General features: G+C 31.7%; 1 protein-coding gene across 1 annotated transcript in view; it reads right to left on the minus strand.

Annotated features, from left to right (window-relative positions):
- Positions 1-13,586, minus strand: part of LOC144958812 (uncharacterized) — a 104,015-nt gene that overhangs the window by 46,475 nt on the left and 43,954 nt on the right. The window contains exons 17-22 of the mRNA XM_078891027.1: positions 13,232-13,287; positions 11,350-11,484; positions 10,107-10,186; positions 6,242-6,308; positions 4,779-4,859; positions 1,463-1,654 (exon numbers count right to left, since the gene is read on the minus strand). Of these exons, the coding sequence (XP_078747153.1) occupies positions 1,463-1,654; positions 4,779-4,859; positions 6,242-6,308; positions 10,107-10,186; positions 11,350-11,484; positions 13,232-13,287 (611 nt within the window). The remainder of the gene's footprint in view (positions 1-1,462; positions 1,655-4,778; positions 4,860-6,241; positions 6,309-10,106; positions 10,187-11,349; positions 11,485-13,231; positions 13,288-13,586) is intronic.

A 13,586-nucleotide genomic window follows, 5' to 3' on the forward strand; every position in this document is an offset into this window, starting at 1 on the left:
AAACAGACTGAAAATTTAATCATTAATTAGGACTATGTTTTGTTTTTGATTTTAGACATCAGTATGAGATTCCCAAATCAATGAGAAGATAATTATAAACGAGTCAAATGCTTTCTGGATTCAAAACTCAAAGCTTTTGTCACACCTTTTGTGTCTGAATGTATCTAGCTTGCTAGAGATCTACATTTGAAATCTGTTTTTTAAAATCGAGCTTTACACAGTCCAATATCCACATATTCTGCTCAAAGCACTTCATAATTTACAAGGAGTTCCAGACTTCATAGCAACACTTAATTTGTTGGACAAGAAATGACACCTGTAACACGCTCTACCATTTTTCTCAACCAAGACAAAAAGTTATTTTCCACCAGGTAAAAAGTAATAAAATAAATATAACAGCTTCACAAAAGAACAAAATACCAAATATAAAACATTTCAGGCTCAAATCCCTTCTTCAGCAAACAACAAAAAACAATGAAAACAGATTGACGGTTTATGCTTTCCTTGTTTTTTGCTGTTGGCAGAAGAAGGATGTTGAGCCCAAAATGTCATGTGTTTGGTACTTTGTTCTTTTTTCAAGCTGTTATATTCATTTATGTTTATTACTTTTTACAGTCCACAGCTTCTAGAAGCTTTGTAAACAAGAAATGAAGTGAGTAGATAACTCCACATGGCTGGGGAGATTGTGACTCTACCGTATAAGCTATCCCAACCCCATAAAAAGTCGCTTCAAATTCTAGTCTATCGAGAACCACTTCTCCCCAACTTCTCTAGGTCACGGGTTCAAAAAACACAAACGCCGCAAAGTTAGTTGGCCAGAATTTAAGCTAAATAGCCAAACACAAACATGTAACATGGAAACAATTGAGACATTGAATATGCTCCAGTATTTGAGGTGAATTTTTAATTCAGAAAAGTCAGTGGAGCAGCCACTTATGTTGATAATAACAAGAAATAAAGTGAGTAGGAAAGTGCCAGAAGACAACATAGAATAAAAACTTTGCAGTGGCATTGGGGGCTCCAACCTGCGACCTTACTGGCACGACAACTCCGCCTGGCTGGGGACATCGTGACTCTACCGTATGAGCTATCCATGACCCCATAAAAAGTTGCTTCAAATTCTAGTCTATTGAGAACCACTTCTCCCTGACTAGTCTATCGAGAACCACTTCTCCCCGACCTCAAGCAGAGGTCTGTCCCTCGAGATGGCCCCTAGAATAGCTGTTGACAGGACCAGTTGGAGACCCCTTGCATCGCCTCAAGTGCCAACAGGCCCAGAGAGGATCGAGTGAGAGAGTAATAGCAAAAATAATCGCTTCACTATGATAACCCATCCTGAATTCAAATATTAATATTAACTTTAAAAAATCTAAAGTCAAATTACAGGAGAATTGGTGGGTACCATTCTTTTATGAAAGACGATGATGAGGATGATGACGATGATTATATGCTTTAATCTTACCGCTAAATATGTTTCATAATCCACAGGAGCAGGTACAGATTTTTGAATAAATTTACGAAGAGATCTCCAATCAAATTCCACAGATCTGAGATAACCATCAAAATCCTCTTCAGGAGCATCACATTTATAAATGGTTGAGGAATTAAAGCTTTCCGTTACCCAATTCATGTACCAGTTAGAGCCTTGACAAGTCTATTGAAATAAATAAGATAACTATAATTGGCAGTTGTAGAATTTCATTGTATGATTACATATTTTGATAATAACAGATAGACTTGGCATATGAATTCAGTCAAGACATTTCAATCATACCTCTATTATTTCTATTCGAACTGACTGGCTCAGTCAAAGCCATAAAAGCCAATTTGTGACCCATTGTCTCAAAACGGTATTATGTCGGAACAAACCATATGCTTAAAAGCTGAATTAACTGTTAAACTAGTCAAAAATATAAATTGTTGGCATTAGCACCCTAAAATATGGTATCCACTCTCCTCAATAAAACGTACAGACTCAACACAAGTCTGATATTTCTGTCTATAAATTCAATTTTCAACATCTTGACCATCTCGACTTAATACCGTTTTGAGCCAAAGGGTCACATTTTTATTATAATGAATATAAAAGATGTCACCAGAAGGACTCTATTGGGTGGAATTTATGGAATAAAAATCTGATCAAAACATCATCATCTTATATTTGTAATGTTGTGGAGAGTGCAATTTGGGAGGTAAGTAATAAGTAATAAAGAAAACAAGCAAACATTTTAAATTTGTAACAAACGAGCATAACGTGTATTTGGTGCAGTGATACAATAACTTAATAAATATTTCATTCAAGTTTTTGTAGCACAAAATTTCACAATTAACATTTAGATATACAACTTTATTTTTTATGTAAAACAAAATGAGTAAAACTGTTCACCTAATCCCTTTGTCACAGCCTATTTACCCATCTTCAAATAACCCATTTCGCATAATAATCTGCAGTTCTTATGAAACATAATATTCACTGTTATTAGACAGTACTCCATTGGTCATGTAAAAAACTTTTTGAATTTTGAAAATTCATACATAAATAAGAAAAGGAGAGCAGATTATCTTTCAAAACTTACAATTTTTCCGTTTGCAAACTGAGATATGAGAATTATCTAACTTTGACATCATGATATTAAACAACAAAATAAGGATTTATCATATTTGTGGAACATACTTTTTAAAGCGAAGAGATTAGAAAAACAAAAAGATAACAAGATTTGAACAATATACAAAATTTCTACATAGTCTATAGTTGGTCGAAAATTCTCACAAAATTGCACACAAGTTAATGATTTGTTCACCACCAAGACAAAACACCATATTCCAAGTATTAAATAAACATAATGATTATACAAAAATTACATGTAATGTTCAATTTTTTGGAGACATTTTTTTCAAAACTTTTTTTGAAAAAAAAAAAAATGAAATAATCATCAGGAAACGCGTTATTTTGCACATGGGCAGAAAAATAGCTCTAATCGCGAGCTTAAGTATCTCGCGAGATAATGGAGATAGAGGAGAAATAACCTCATCTATGAAAATCTTGACCTGCTGACTTCCAAAAAATTTCTTAAATTTTTGTTAGTCAATATTTCCTTCTCAAAATTCAATATGAAATCATTATTGTTCAGCACACTTTTGTATCAGTATCAGCAGCACAATATAATAAATCAACCTCCTAAGAAACTCATTATCATCCCTAAATCATTGTATCTTTACTTCCTTCTTCTCCGCTCCAAACTGCTTTATGGACCTGGCCTGCCTTAGCCCTGTCTGGGATCCTTAACAGAGAGGGAACAGTAAAATGAGTTGTTCCTTTTTTGGAAGATGGGTACTGATATATAAGGTGGTCACAAAACCGCACGCTCTTTGTCAGCTTGTACCTATGAGACTTTCCATTGGATTTATTTTAACTTCAAAACACCAAAAAAAAATCCATTTTAAATTCAAAACACAAAAAACAAACAATCCATTTTAAATTCAAAACACACACAAAAAAAAAAAAAAATTTAAATTCAAAACACAAAAAACAAAACAAATCCATTTTATATTCAAAACACAAAAAAAAAAAAACTAACAAATCCTTAAACATAGACTGTCAAAATTTTATGAATAGGAATAGAGAAACAAAAAAGATATAATGATTTTTCAAAATTGTTTTCAGAAATACAATATCAGAGAAAAATGGCAATGATCTTAACATTTGTTGCCATCTTTAGCAAATATTAATCATGTCGCAATAAACATTATTTTCATCATAATTCTCCTCATCATGTAAGAAAGAAATATATGTAGCACACTCACAAACCTTTTTTGGTCCAACGATTAGAACGTTAGCGCTGTAGCACCGCCGTCCTCTTTAATGATGCAGCGTAGTCTCTATTTCCAAATTGAAATGCACCGCCAAATTTCCTCAATTGTTATCTTCTCCCAGCATAAAATAATTCTTTCTCTCAACATTTATTCTGTGGATGCGGATCTTTGTCTACTATAAACTTTGTCGGTCAAAGAATTTCAAATTGTGTAATCCAATGGATTCAGGTCGGGTGATTGAGGTGGCCAGTTGTCTTTCTCTATGAAATGAATAGTCATACTCCAAAGAAAAGCTTGTGTTCTTTTGTTCGTATGGGATGTTGCACCATCTTGTTGAAAAATTAAATTTCTTTCTGAATAAAGGTGTTCACAGTCTGACGAAAGATTTTCTTCCAATAATTTTATGCAATTATCAGCATTGACCTTAGCTTTAAAGAATTACAAGGCACGAATGCCACAATAGCCGCATCATGTTTTTGCTGATATCGACATTTTTAGGTGGAGTTACAAGATTTAATGTTATTCAAAAACAGCTCATTCAATTATTTTGGTATTTTGCAATTCTATCAATAAAGAATAGTTCTAAGAGTAGTGAAAATCTGGAAATGATATCTTTTAAACTTTTTACAGTAGAAAGACGCCGTTTGGAGCTTTATGTTAATGAGCTTATCTGTGTTTCTGTAGTATTGAATGGGCAATAAAATTGTTTGCTACCATTTGATAGGATGCTACACCTTAAAGTTTGAGCAACAAAAATTTCTTTTGCTTGAGAGGCAAGAGGGACAATACTGAAGGGATGGGTCTGTAAACAAACCCCCAAAAAACTTTTAAAAATAAATGTACTATTTGTAACCAAACTTGCATTATAAATATCTGATTTGAACAAAAGGCAATCAATATATAATGACTCCTTGGCATTCATTCATATAATTTACGTATGATATATTACAATGAATTAATATTACCTTTCCATTATAATACACATTGCCATGGTATTTTGAAATCTTTGACACAGAATCATAAAATTTGGCCACTGTTTTATCACTCTGGTAAGAGAAATACAATATTTGATATTTCAATAAAATAAACACTCCCAATGTTTTAATTGTAATATGCGCGGTGGGAAATCCAATTAATGTCCGTTTTGCTACTTTTTACTGGTAGATTTCCTAATTGTAGATTTTAGATTACCCAATGTTAAAATGAAAATGTGTAAAGTGTTTTTTTTAATCAGAGAAATGAACTTCTTTTTGACAGTGCTCAAAAGCCTCCAGACATAACACACACAAATGCACACATATCCATGCACTCACATCACACACAGAGGGGGCGAGAGAGAGAGAGAGAGAGAGAGAGAGAGAGAGAGAGAGAGAGAGAGAGAGGAGAGAAGAAGAGAGAGAAGAGAGAGAGAGGAAGAGAGAGAGAGAGAAAGATGAGAGAAGAGAGAGAAGAGAGAGAGAGAGAGAGAGAGAGAGAGAGAGAGAGAGAGAGAGAGAGAGAGAGAGAGAGAGAGAGAGAGAGAGAGATTGCTAATACAATAAGAACTTACAGTAAATCAGACAAAGAATTGTTTTTATACAGTTTGTTTAGGTAATAAAAGAAGCATGCTGAAACAATGTGGACTATTAAATCCTTTAAAAGTAGGACTTGAACCTACTCAAACTTTATCAAATTACACTTTCTCCAATTATTTTTCTAGTTTTTGTTTATTCACCCTAACTACGCCATTCTCACACCCTTGTTTGTCCTTAGTGAATAATTCCTTGTGTTTTGTTGATAAAGGGGAAACCTGAAACATCACATTATCTGTCTTCGTTCAATAAAATAAAGTTTACATTTCATTACTTATCGTTAATTATTTAGTAACACTAACACATTGATGCTTCATTGAAACCTGAGTGGAACGATTGCTATCTTGGAAAACAATTGAAGAAATTATAATTTGATTAGGTCAGAGTAAACTCTGTTACCAAAGAGTGAAATGTACGAGGGTATATTGAAAATTAATGCCTCCAGGCCATTTCTTTTATGATTTCAAACCATAAAACAACCATCCCAGTCAACAAAGAAAGTGTGCATAGATGTGATTCATGCTAATCACCGGGTCAAGCAGATGGATAAAACCAGGACCAAGATAGAACCTCCATTCTCTCCAGATGGAATTATTGGAATTATAAACAAACCAAAATGAGACACTTTCCAAAAGAGGCTGCTGGACTTTAAGCTTATGGAATTCAACAGCATGTCTATTGGAGGTTCTGCATCAAACGGTAAGGAAATGATGTTAAAAATGACATACCCTCGTCACTGGGAAAAAGTAAGCTTTTGTTTGGTGCATGTTTCGTGTGTTTTATTCAATTATTAACAATATTATGGCCTTGAACTACTTTTCAATATGTCCTCATTTATATATTTTTTATTCACTTACGAGCTTTTCTTTGCCATTTGCTTTGTACCAACCATTTAACATCTCACTTACAATCTCAAGTGATGCGCTGTTGAATTAAAAATATCACAGTGAATAATACAAAAAAATGCTGCTGCTCCAGCTAATATGACAGAATTACAATCAATATCATTGCTCACAAATTCTAAAAGTATCAGGCCCAGTTCCAACTCCTTTGAGATTTCCATTTTGCACTGTATTATCATCATTATTATTTTTATTATTATTATTAATATTATTATTATTGTCATTATTATTATAATCATCATTATCATTATAACAATAATAATAATAATAATAATAATAATAATTATTATTATTATTATTATTATTATTATTATTATTATTATTATTATAGTTATTATTGAGTGGCTATGTGGTCTAGTGGTATGACACTTGCTTCTGGATCGAAAGAACTCGGCACATCGTTGAGTCCTTACTTACTCACATTCTCTGACCGTACTCATGTAAAATAAGTATCTGGCCGTTAACAGCTTTGTCTCTGTCAGAAAAAATTGTAATTTTGCCTAACAGGCGTCATGTCTTCTTCTATATGCTACATGCTGCAGTTGGTCAGGGATCCTTTGTAAAGTGTTCTGAGCTACGTTAGTGGATATTGCTTTGTACTCATTTTGGATTTTGTTCACATGGAAAATTCATCTTTTAACTCTTTTGTCTCTTCATATTAATCTACTTTATGAAAACATCCATTTCAATATAATCACTATGGACAAACCACCATCATCAAAACATAGTGATTTTTATATGACTTTGAAGCATTGCATTCTGGAAATCTTGGAGTTGAAGATTTTAATATTCACATGGACGAGATGAACAACACAACAACTAATTCTCTGAATAATATAATCAAATCCCTAAATCTAACTCAAAGTGTACAATCAGTGACTCATGAAAAAGGACACATTATTGATCTTGTTATACATAGGATATCTGATTAATATATCAAAGAATGATCTGTAATTCCAAATCATTTTTCAGATCACAATACTGTACCTTTTTACTTCTCACCATTGAAACTGTCAAATGAACAAAAAACAAAGTACTGAAAATCCAAGTCAATATGTCACAATGATTTTATCAAAGACCTGAGAAAGCACATCTTGATGACCTTGTAGAGGAAAAAACAAATGTAGCAGACAAGCTAAATGTATTTGAAACAACAATCCTGGACATTCTTAAGAAGCATGTGCCATTACAAAAAATAATATCACTTCGCCCAAATACACATTGGTTTTCTGAGGAAATAAGAACGTCATTAAAAAAAGAAAAGAAGAAAAGCTGAAAGGCTATGGAGGACAACAAGATCAATCAACAACTAAGAGCTATACATTTCAATCAAAAATGAAACAAGTAGTCTGATAGAAAAGGCCAGACGAAATCACATCAAGAAAAATGTCTCATCCAAGAAAAATGACACTAAAGAAGTTTTTCAAATCGTAAATGGTCTCCTGAAAGACACTGGCTCAAAGAAATGCCTTCCATCATACACAAATGGATTTGAGCTAGCACAGCATTTTGATAAATATTTCAGAGACAAAATATGCGAAATACTTTTGAGAAGGAAAATGGCAACATCATAGACATAACTAAAACCTCTGAGAGCACTCTATCTCTTTCATCTTTTGAACTTGTGATGGAATAGCAAATAATAAAACTCATTCACAATAGCCCAAACAAATCATGCCATCTCGATTCAATAGCAACATGGGTTATAAAATCGTACATCAATGAACTTGCGACCTCCATAACCTCAATTGTCAACTGCTCTATTGAAAATTCTGACTTCCCCACAAACCTAAAAATGGCTCACGTTACGCCCTTGATAAACAAGTAATCCTTTGACAAAGACAATCTCAAAAATTATTGACCAATATCCAACCTTCATTTTATATCCAAATTGATCAAAAAGATTCTCACAAAAAGACTGCAAGATCACATGGTAAGAAACATTTTGTAGATCCATTTCCAATCTGCGTACAGAATAGGCCACAGCACTGAGACAGCACTTCTTAGGGTCTACAACAATATCATTGAAAAGCTAGACACAAATAGCAATGTCATCCTGCTCTTGCTCGATCTCAGTGCTGCCTTTGATACTGTTGACCACACCATCTTGTTGGCAAGAAGAATGAAAACTTTGTCATCTCAGGACTTGCTTTGAACTGGTTAGCTGAGTACCTTACTAGTCGGCAGCAAGTTGTCGTTATAGATGAAAACGCAGAGTTCTCTATCACTGCTCCAATTTGGTGTTGCTCAGGGATCGGTCCTAGAACCACTGCTCTTTACAATGTACACCTCTCCACTAAAAGACATGCTCTCAGCATCTGGTGTTAACCACCACCTTTACGCCGATGACACGCAAATTTATGTTCCCATTTCACATAATTCCAGAGAGGCTGTCTTAGACACCATTGGGCACTGCACACAAATGGTCAAACTATGGATGAATACAAACAAGCTCAAATTAAATGAAGAAAAAACCGAGCTGATAGTTTTCAAGAAGAAAAGCTCGCCCACGATTGTTGAAAGCATCAATATCCTTGAAAACAACATCGACAACTCACCATCCATCAGAAACCTCGGCTTCTACTTTGATGAAAATCTTGACATGATCACACATATCACAAAAGTCTGTCAGTCAGTAAACTACCACATGAGAAACATAAATTGAATTAGAGATCTACTCGACACTGAGACACTAAAATAATCACCCATGCCCTCGTGACAAGCCGCATTGACTATTGCAATGGCCTCTTTTCTGGTTTACATGATAAAACAAATAGGGCTTTGCAAGTGGCTCAAAACAATGCTGCTACAGTCATATCCAGAACCAGAAGATATGAGAAAATAACCCCTGTTCTGAAATCACTACATTGGCTTCCAATTGCCCAACGAATTGAATTCAAAGTAGCTTGCATCACCTACAAATGCTTACATGGACAAGTTCCTGACTATATCAAATCTCTCTTAAACGTCAATATACCATCAAGAAATCTTCGATCCTCCATCTCCATTCAACTCAAAACTAGAAGGTCTACATCAAGAACAACATTTTCCAACAGATATTTCTCTAATGCAGTTCCAAAAAACTAAAACTCTATGTCCCTCACAACCAGACACTCTCCAACTTTTAACTCTTTCAAGTCCAATTTAAAGACGGAACTGTTTAAAATAGCCTTTACTTAACTTAGTTTAATGTTCTTCAAATTAAGCTTTCAGTGCTGTAATTTTTATTTTTATTTTCCTTTTGTGAATTCGTATTTTATTGGAGAGCGCCATAGAGCATGATTTCATGGAATTTGTGCGCTATACAAATGAATTATTATTATTATTATTATTATTATTATTATTATTATTATAAAAAAATTATAACCATTATTATCATTACTATTATTATTATTATCATTATCATCATCATCATCTTTATTATTATTAATATTATTATTAATATTATTATTATTATGATGATGATTATTATTATTATTATGATGATTATTATTATTATTATGATGATTATTATTATTATTATGATGATTATTATTATTATTATGATTATTATTATTATTATTATTGTTATTATCTTCATTATCATTCTCGTCATTATCATCATCATTATCTTCATATTTCTTACATTGCAAAACAGTCACTTAATGACAATATGGTGCCATCTGCTGACACAGATATCCTTATAGAGCGAGTTGCACGTTCACACTGTTTCAAAAAAAAAAATCAAACAATGCACAAATAAAAGAAATAAAAACAAAAACAAATTAACAATAACTGCAAATGATTCAATTAAAATTTCTTATTCAATGGTTTGGCATACCAGTCTTGATCTTTATACACAGTAAAAGGATATTTGTTGTGAAGATCCATCATTTTCCTCCATATATCAAAATAATTTGACTTGAAAAAAAAAAAAAAAAGAAAATTAAATAACTGGATTAAAAGAAAGCAGATAAAAAATAAAATTTTGAAAATCTTTCCAATATAAGAAATTAATAGTTTTAGTTTTAGCCAAGGAGCCATGATTGCTGAAACAATACAAATCTGGAGCACCTCACTAAATTCATAATGAACGCCTTCAATAAAGGTTTAGCTATTAAGTGGTTTAAGCAAAACCATCTCATTTCATTTTCACTTTTTAGTCTTAAAGCCTTGTATATTCCCAACCCCACCCCCTTTCCACACACTAATTCTTAATATACTGGACAAGATAGGAAGTTATACCAAAGAATTGTTTGTTTTACGTATATTTAAAATATTACGAATAAAAAAAAAAACTACATGAAACCCATATTGAACATTATCTGATGAATGTAAATTACAGATTACAATAACAACCACAAAAAAAAGAGAAATACCATCGAATATGCTTTTCAAATTCTATGGCTATTTTCTAAGATTTTGTTATTGTTATAACAATATTAGGTAATAAATTGATAACACTTTTAATATCTTCTAATTTTGCTATTTTCATGGAGACAAGTTGCAATACTTTTGTTCGTAGTGTCAAAAGGAGATTAGTTTTGCCTTAAACTTAAAACATCATTAATTTGATGAAATTCTTACTTTTTTATTTTATCAGGACCTTGAGGTTTTCTGATTTTTATCTAGAGGGGTTTTAATTGGTAAATAGCTCATTAAAAAAAAAAGAAATGGCACTTTCTTAAAATGTACTCAATCATAATTTGGGTTGCATCTAACAATTTCTTATGGTTCTTCAAACTAAGCTTTCAGTGCTGTAGTTTTTATTTTATTTTCCCTTTGTGAATTTGTATTTTATTGTAGAGTGCCTTAGAGAGCAACACAAGAATGATGGAACTTTATTCCAATCATAAGTGAGAGCGAGAATCGAACCAGTATTATTGACACTGCACATTTATCAATAATGAGAAACGTTGGATGTCCTTATGTGTTTTTTTTTCCATCTAAAATCTTGAAAGGATTTTGTAAAGATAACAAACCTCTGCACCTCTACAAGACAGTGCTACATGTTTAATCATTCACCTAGCAATCCACCATTTGTAAAAGGTGTAAGAAAAAAAAAATATTTCAACTGAACTTACTAAAAGATTTTCAGTAACTTTTGTAACTTCTGGTTTAACTTGATCCCGCAACATTGGCCAAAGAATCAGGGTTTCTGAAAACTTCAGCGTACGCTCATTTAAAAATGTCATCAAATTCTCATATACTTTAGGTTCCTGGAATTAGACAATAAAATAGCATAAGGATTTTTAGAACTGCTTCTTGGGTTTCTATCAAACAAACAAAAAAAAAAGAGAGAAAAAAGAATAAGAAAAGTAAAATAACCTAAAAAAAAAAAAAAAAAAGTAGCCAGGATGGAAATAATATAAATCATAACAAAGAAGAAATCCCAGGCTTATGATCATATTAGTTTTGCATATGAATGAATTAATAGGTACGGTGAAGGGCTGGGAAATATTGACCCAATCAAGTAAGATATACAGGGGTACTGAATTTCAGATTGTGACCAGAAAAAAAAAATTAACAAAAAAATGAAAGAAGCATTTTTTCTTGTTTGCTTTAATTGACAATGGCAACAAAATTTTATGACAAATTACAAAATATTTCTCTTTCAACTGCATGTAACGTTGTTAGTTATGATGAGTATTGTAGAAGGAATCAGACAAAGTGGAATGAAAGGTAATGGTGTGTGTGTTGCGTCTTTCAGGCAGCTGTTTTATCTGCTCTCACATCTTTTAATATTTCTATTGGATTTATTGATTTATTCTAAAGGATTTTTATCATTGTGCTTATAGTTTTAATTAACATGGTTTTATAATAATTGAAAATCGTTTTCACTGAAATGACCTTTTTTATTTTTTCAGAGTTTTTAAAAAATTTTGTCATTACTCTTCTCACTGCCACCAAGACCTGACTATTTCTATCAACAATGAAAACATCGTGTTTAAAATTAAGCACATACATAAAAGGAAACAAATAGCAATAGACAAATTAAATGAATCAGATTTCATTATTTTGATAATTTAAAAATTGAACATATTTTTCGTCATTGGATTCATGAATATATAATACCAGATTAACACTGAAGGTTACAAATATTGTCATTTAGGAAACCTCAATCAAAACTTGGCTATGACATCTCAAAAGATGGTTTGTACCAGAGCTGATAAACAAATCAAAATTCAACCTCTCTAACAAAGAAATCATACCAAATGCCTTGCAAATATATTTGTAGTAATAGTAATTCAAAGAACTGTGACATTGGGGAATAATCTAAAGTTTGAGACAAAAAATTCGAATTCAATTAATATTTTTAAGAATGCCATTGATAAAGAACTTACCAACATTATTTGATTTTGTTGGATAATGTAACACGAATTGGATATAATTGCATTTTGTATATCAATTATTTGAAACTCTCGAATGTACAAAGTTAGACATGCCAAATGAATGTAAATGGAGTTAATCATACTACGAATATTGAATATGATACTTATTTATGTATCATATTATCAATATTATCAATTAACATTGAATGCTGTTTATATAATTGATAAATTGTATCTATGCATAAAAGTTACACGGAGCATTAAAAGTTTTTAGAACCGATTATCTCTTAAATGGTATGATATGATACAATACGATAATATTTTATTTTTCTTTAAAAAATTACGTTGCATAGAACTTCTTTTAATAATTTGAGATGCCTCTCACATGTATGAGGAATTGAAATTTCCATTTTGTTGGCAATAGAGATTTCTCATTATTATGCTCATTGACATATGACTTTTAGAAGCACATAAGAGTTACAGCACATTTATTGCATCAAAACTTCTACAAGACTAAATCTTAGCCTAGACTTCAACATGAATATTCACCAGTTAACCTGTAAATATATTGTCATCAGCCATTTGCATCATACAAATTGCTTCTTAATGGGTATACAAATAAAACAATACTTACTTTATCAGGTACTCCACTTTTCAAGAAGTTTGCATAAAGATACACCAATCCCATTGCTGAAAGATCAAAACCGAGTGATAAAATAAAAGATTTCTTTATTGTATGTTCCAATTCCATGCAAAATGAAATAAGTTTGAGTAAAAAAGTAATTTTTGTCAAATTATATCAATTACCATATGGTTTTCCTCGCAAAAATCTCATTAAAAATAGTGTGTGAAATGAACAACATTATTTTTATTATTATCATTATTATTAGTAGTAGTAATTTTATTAGTTTTTAAATATTTTTTCATATTAAAAATAAAAAAATGCTATTAATAAAAATACTATTATCACTATACATTTACTATTATAT

Source organism: Berghia stephanieae, chromosome 13 (assembly GCF_034508935.2).
Source record: "Berghia stephanieae isolate SIO BIC M18660-M18661 chromosome 13, UCSD_Bste_1.3, whole genome shotgun sequence".
NCBI lineage: Eukaryota > Metazoa > Mollusca > Gastropoda > Nudibranchia > Aeolidiidae > Berghia > Berghia stephanieae.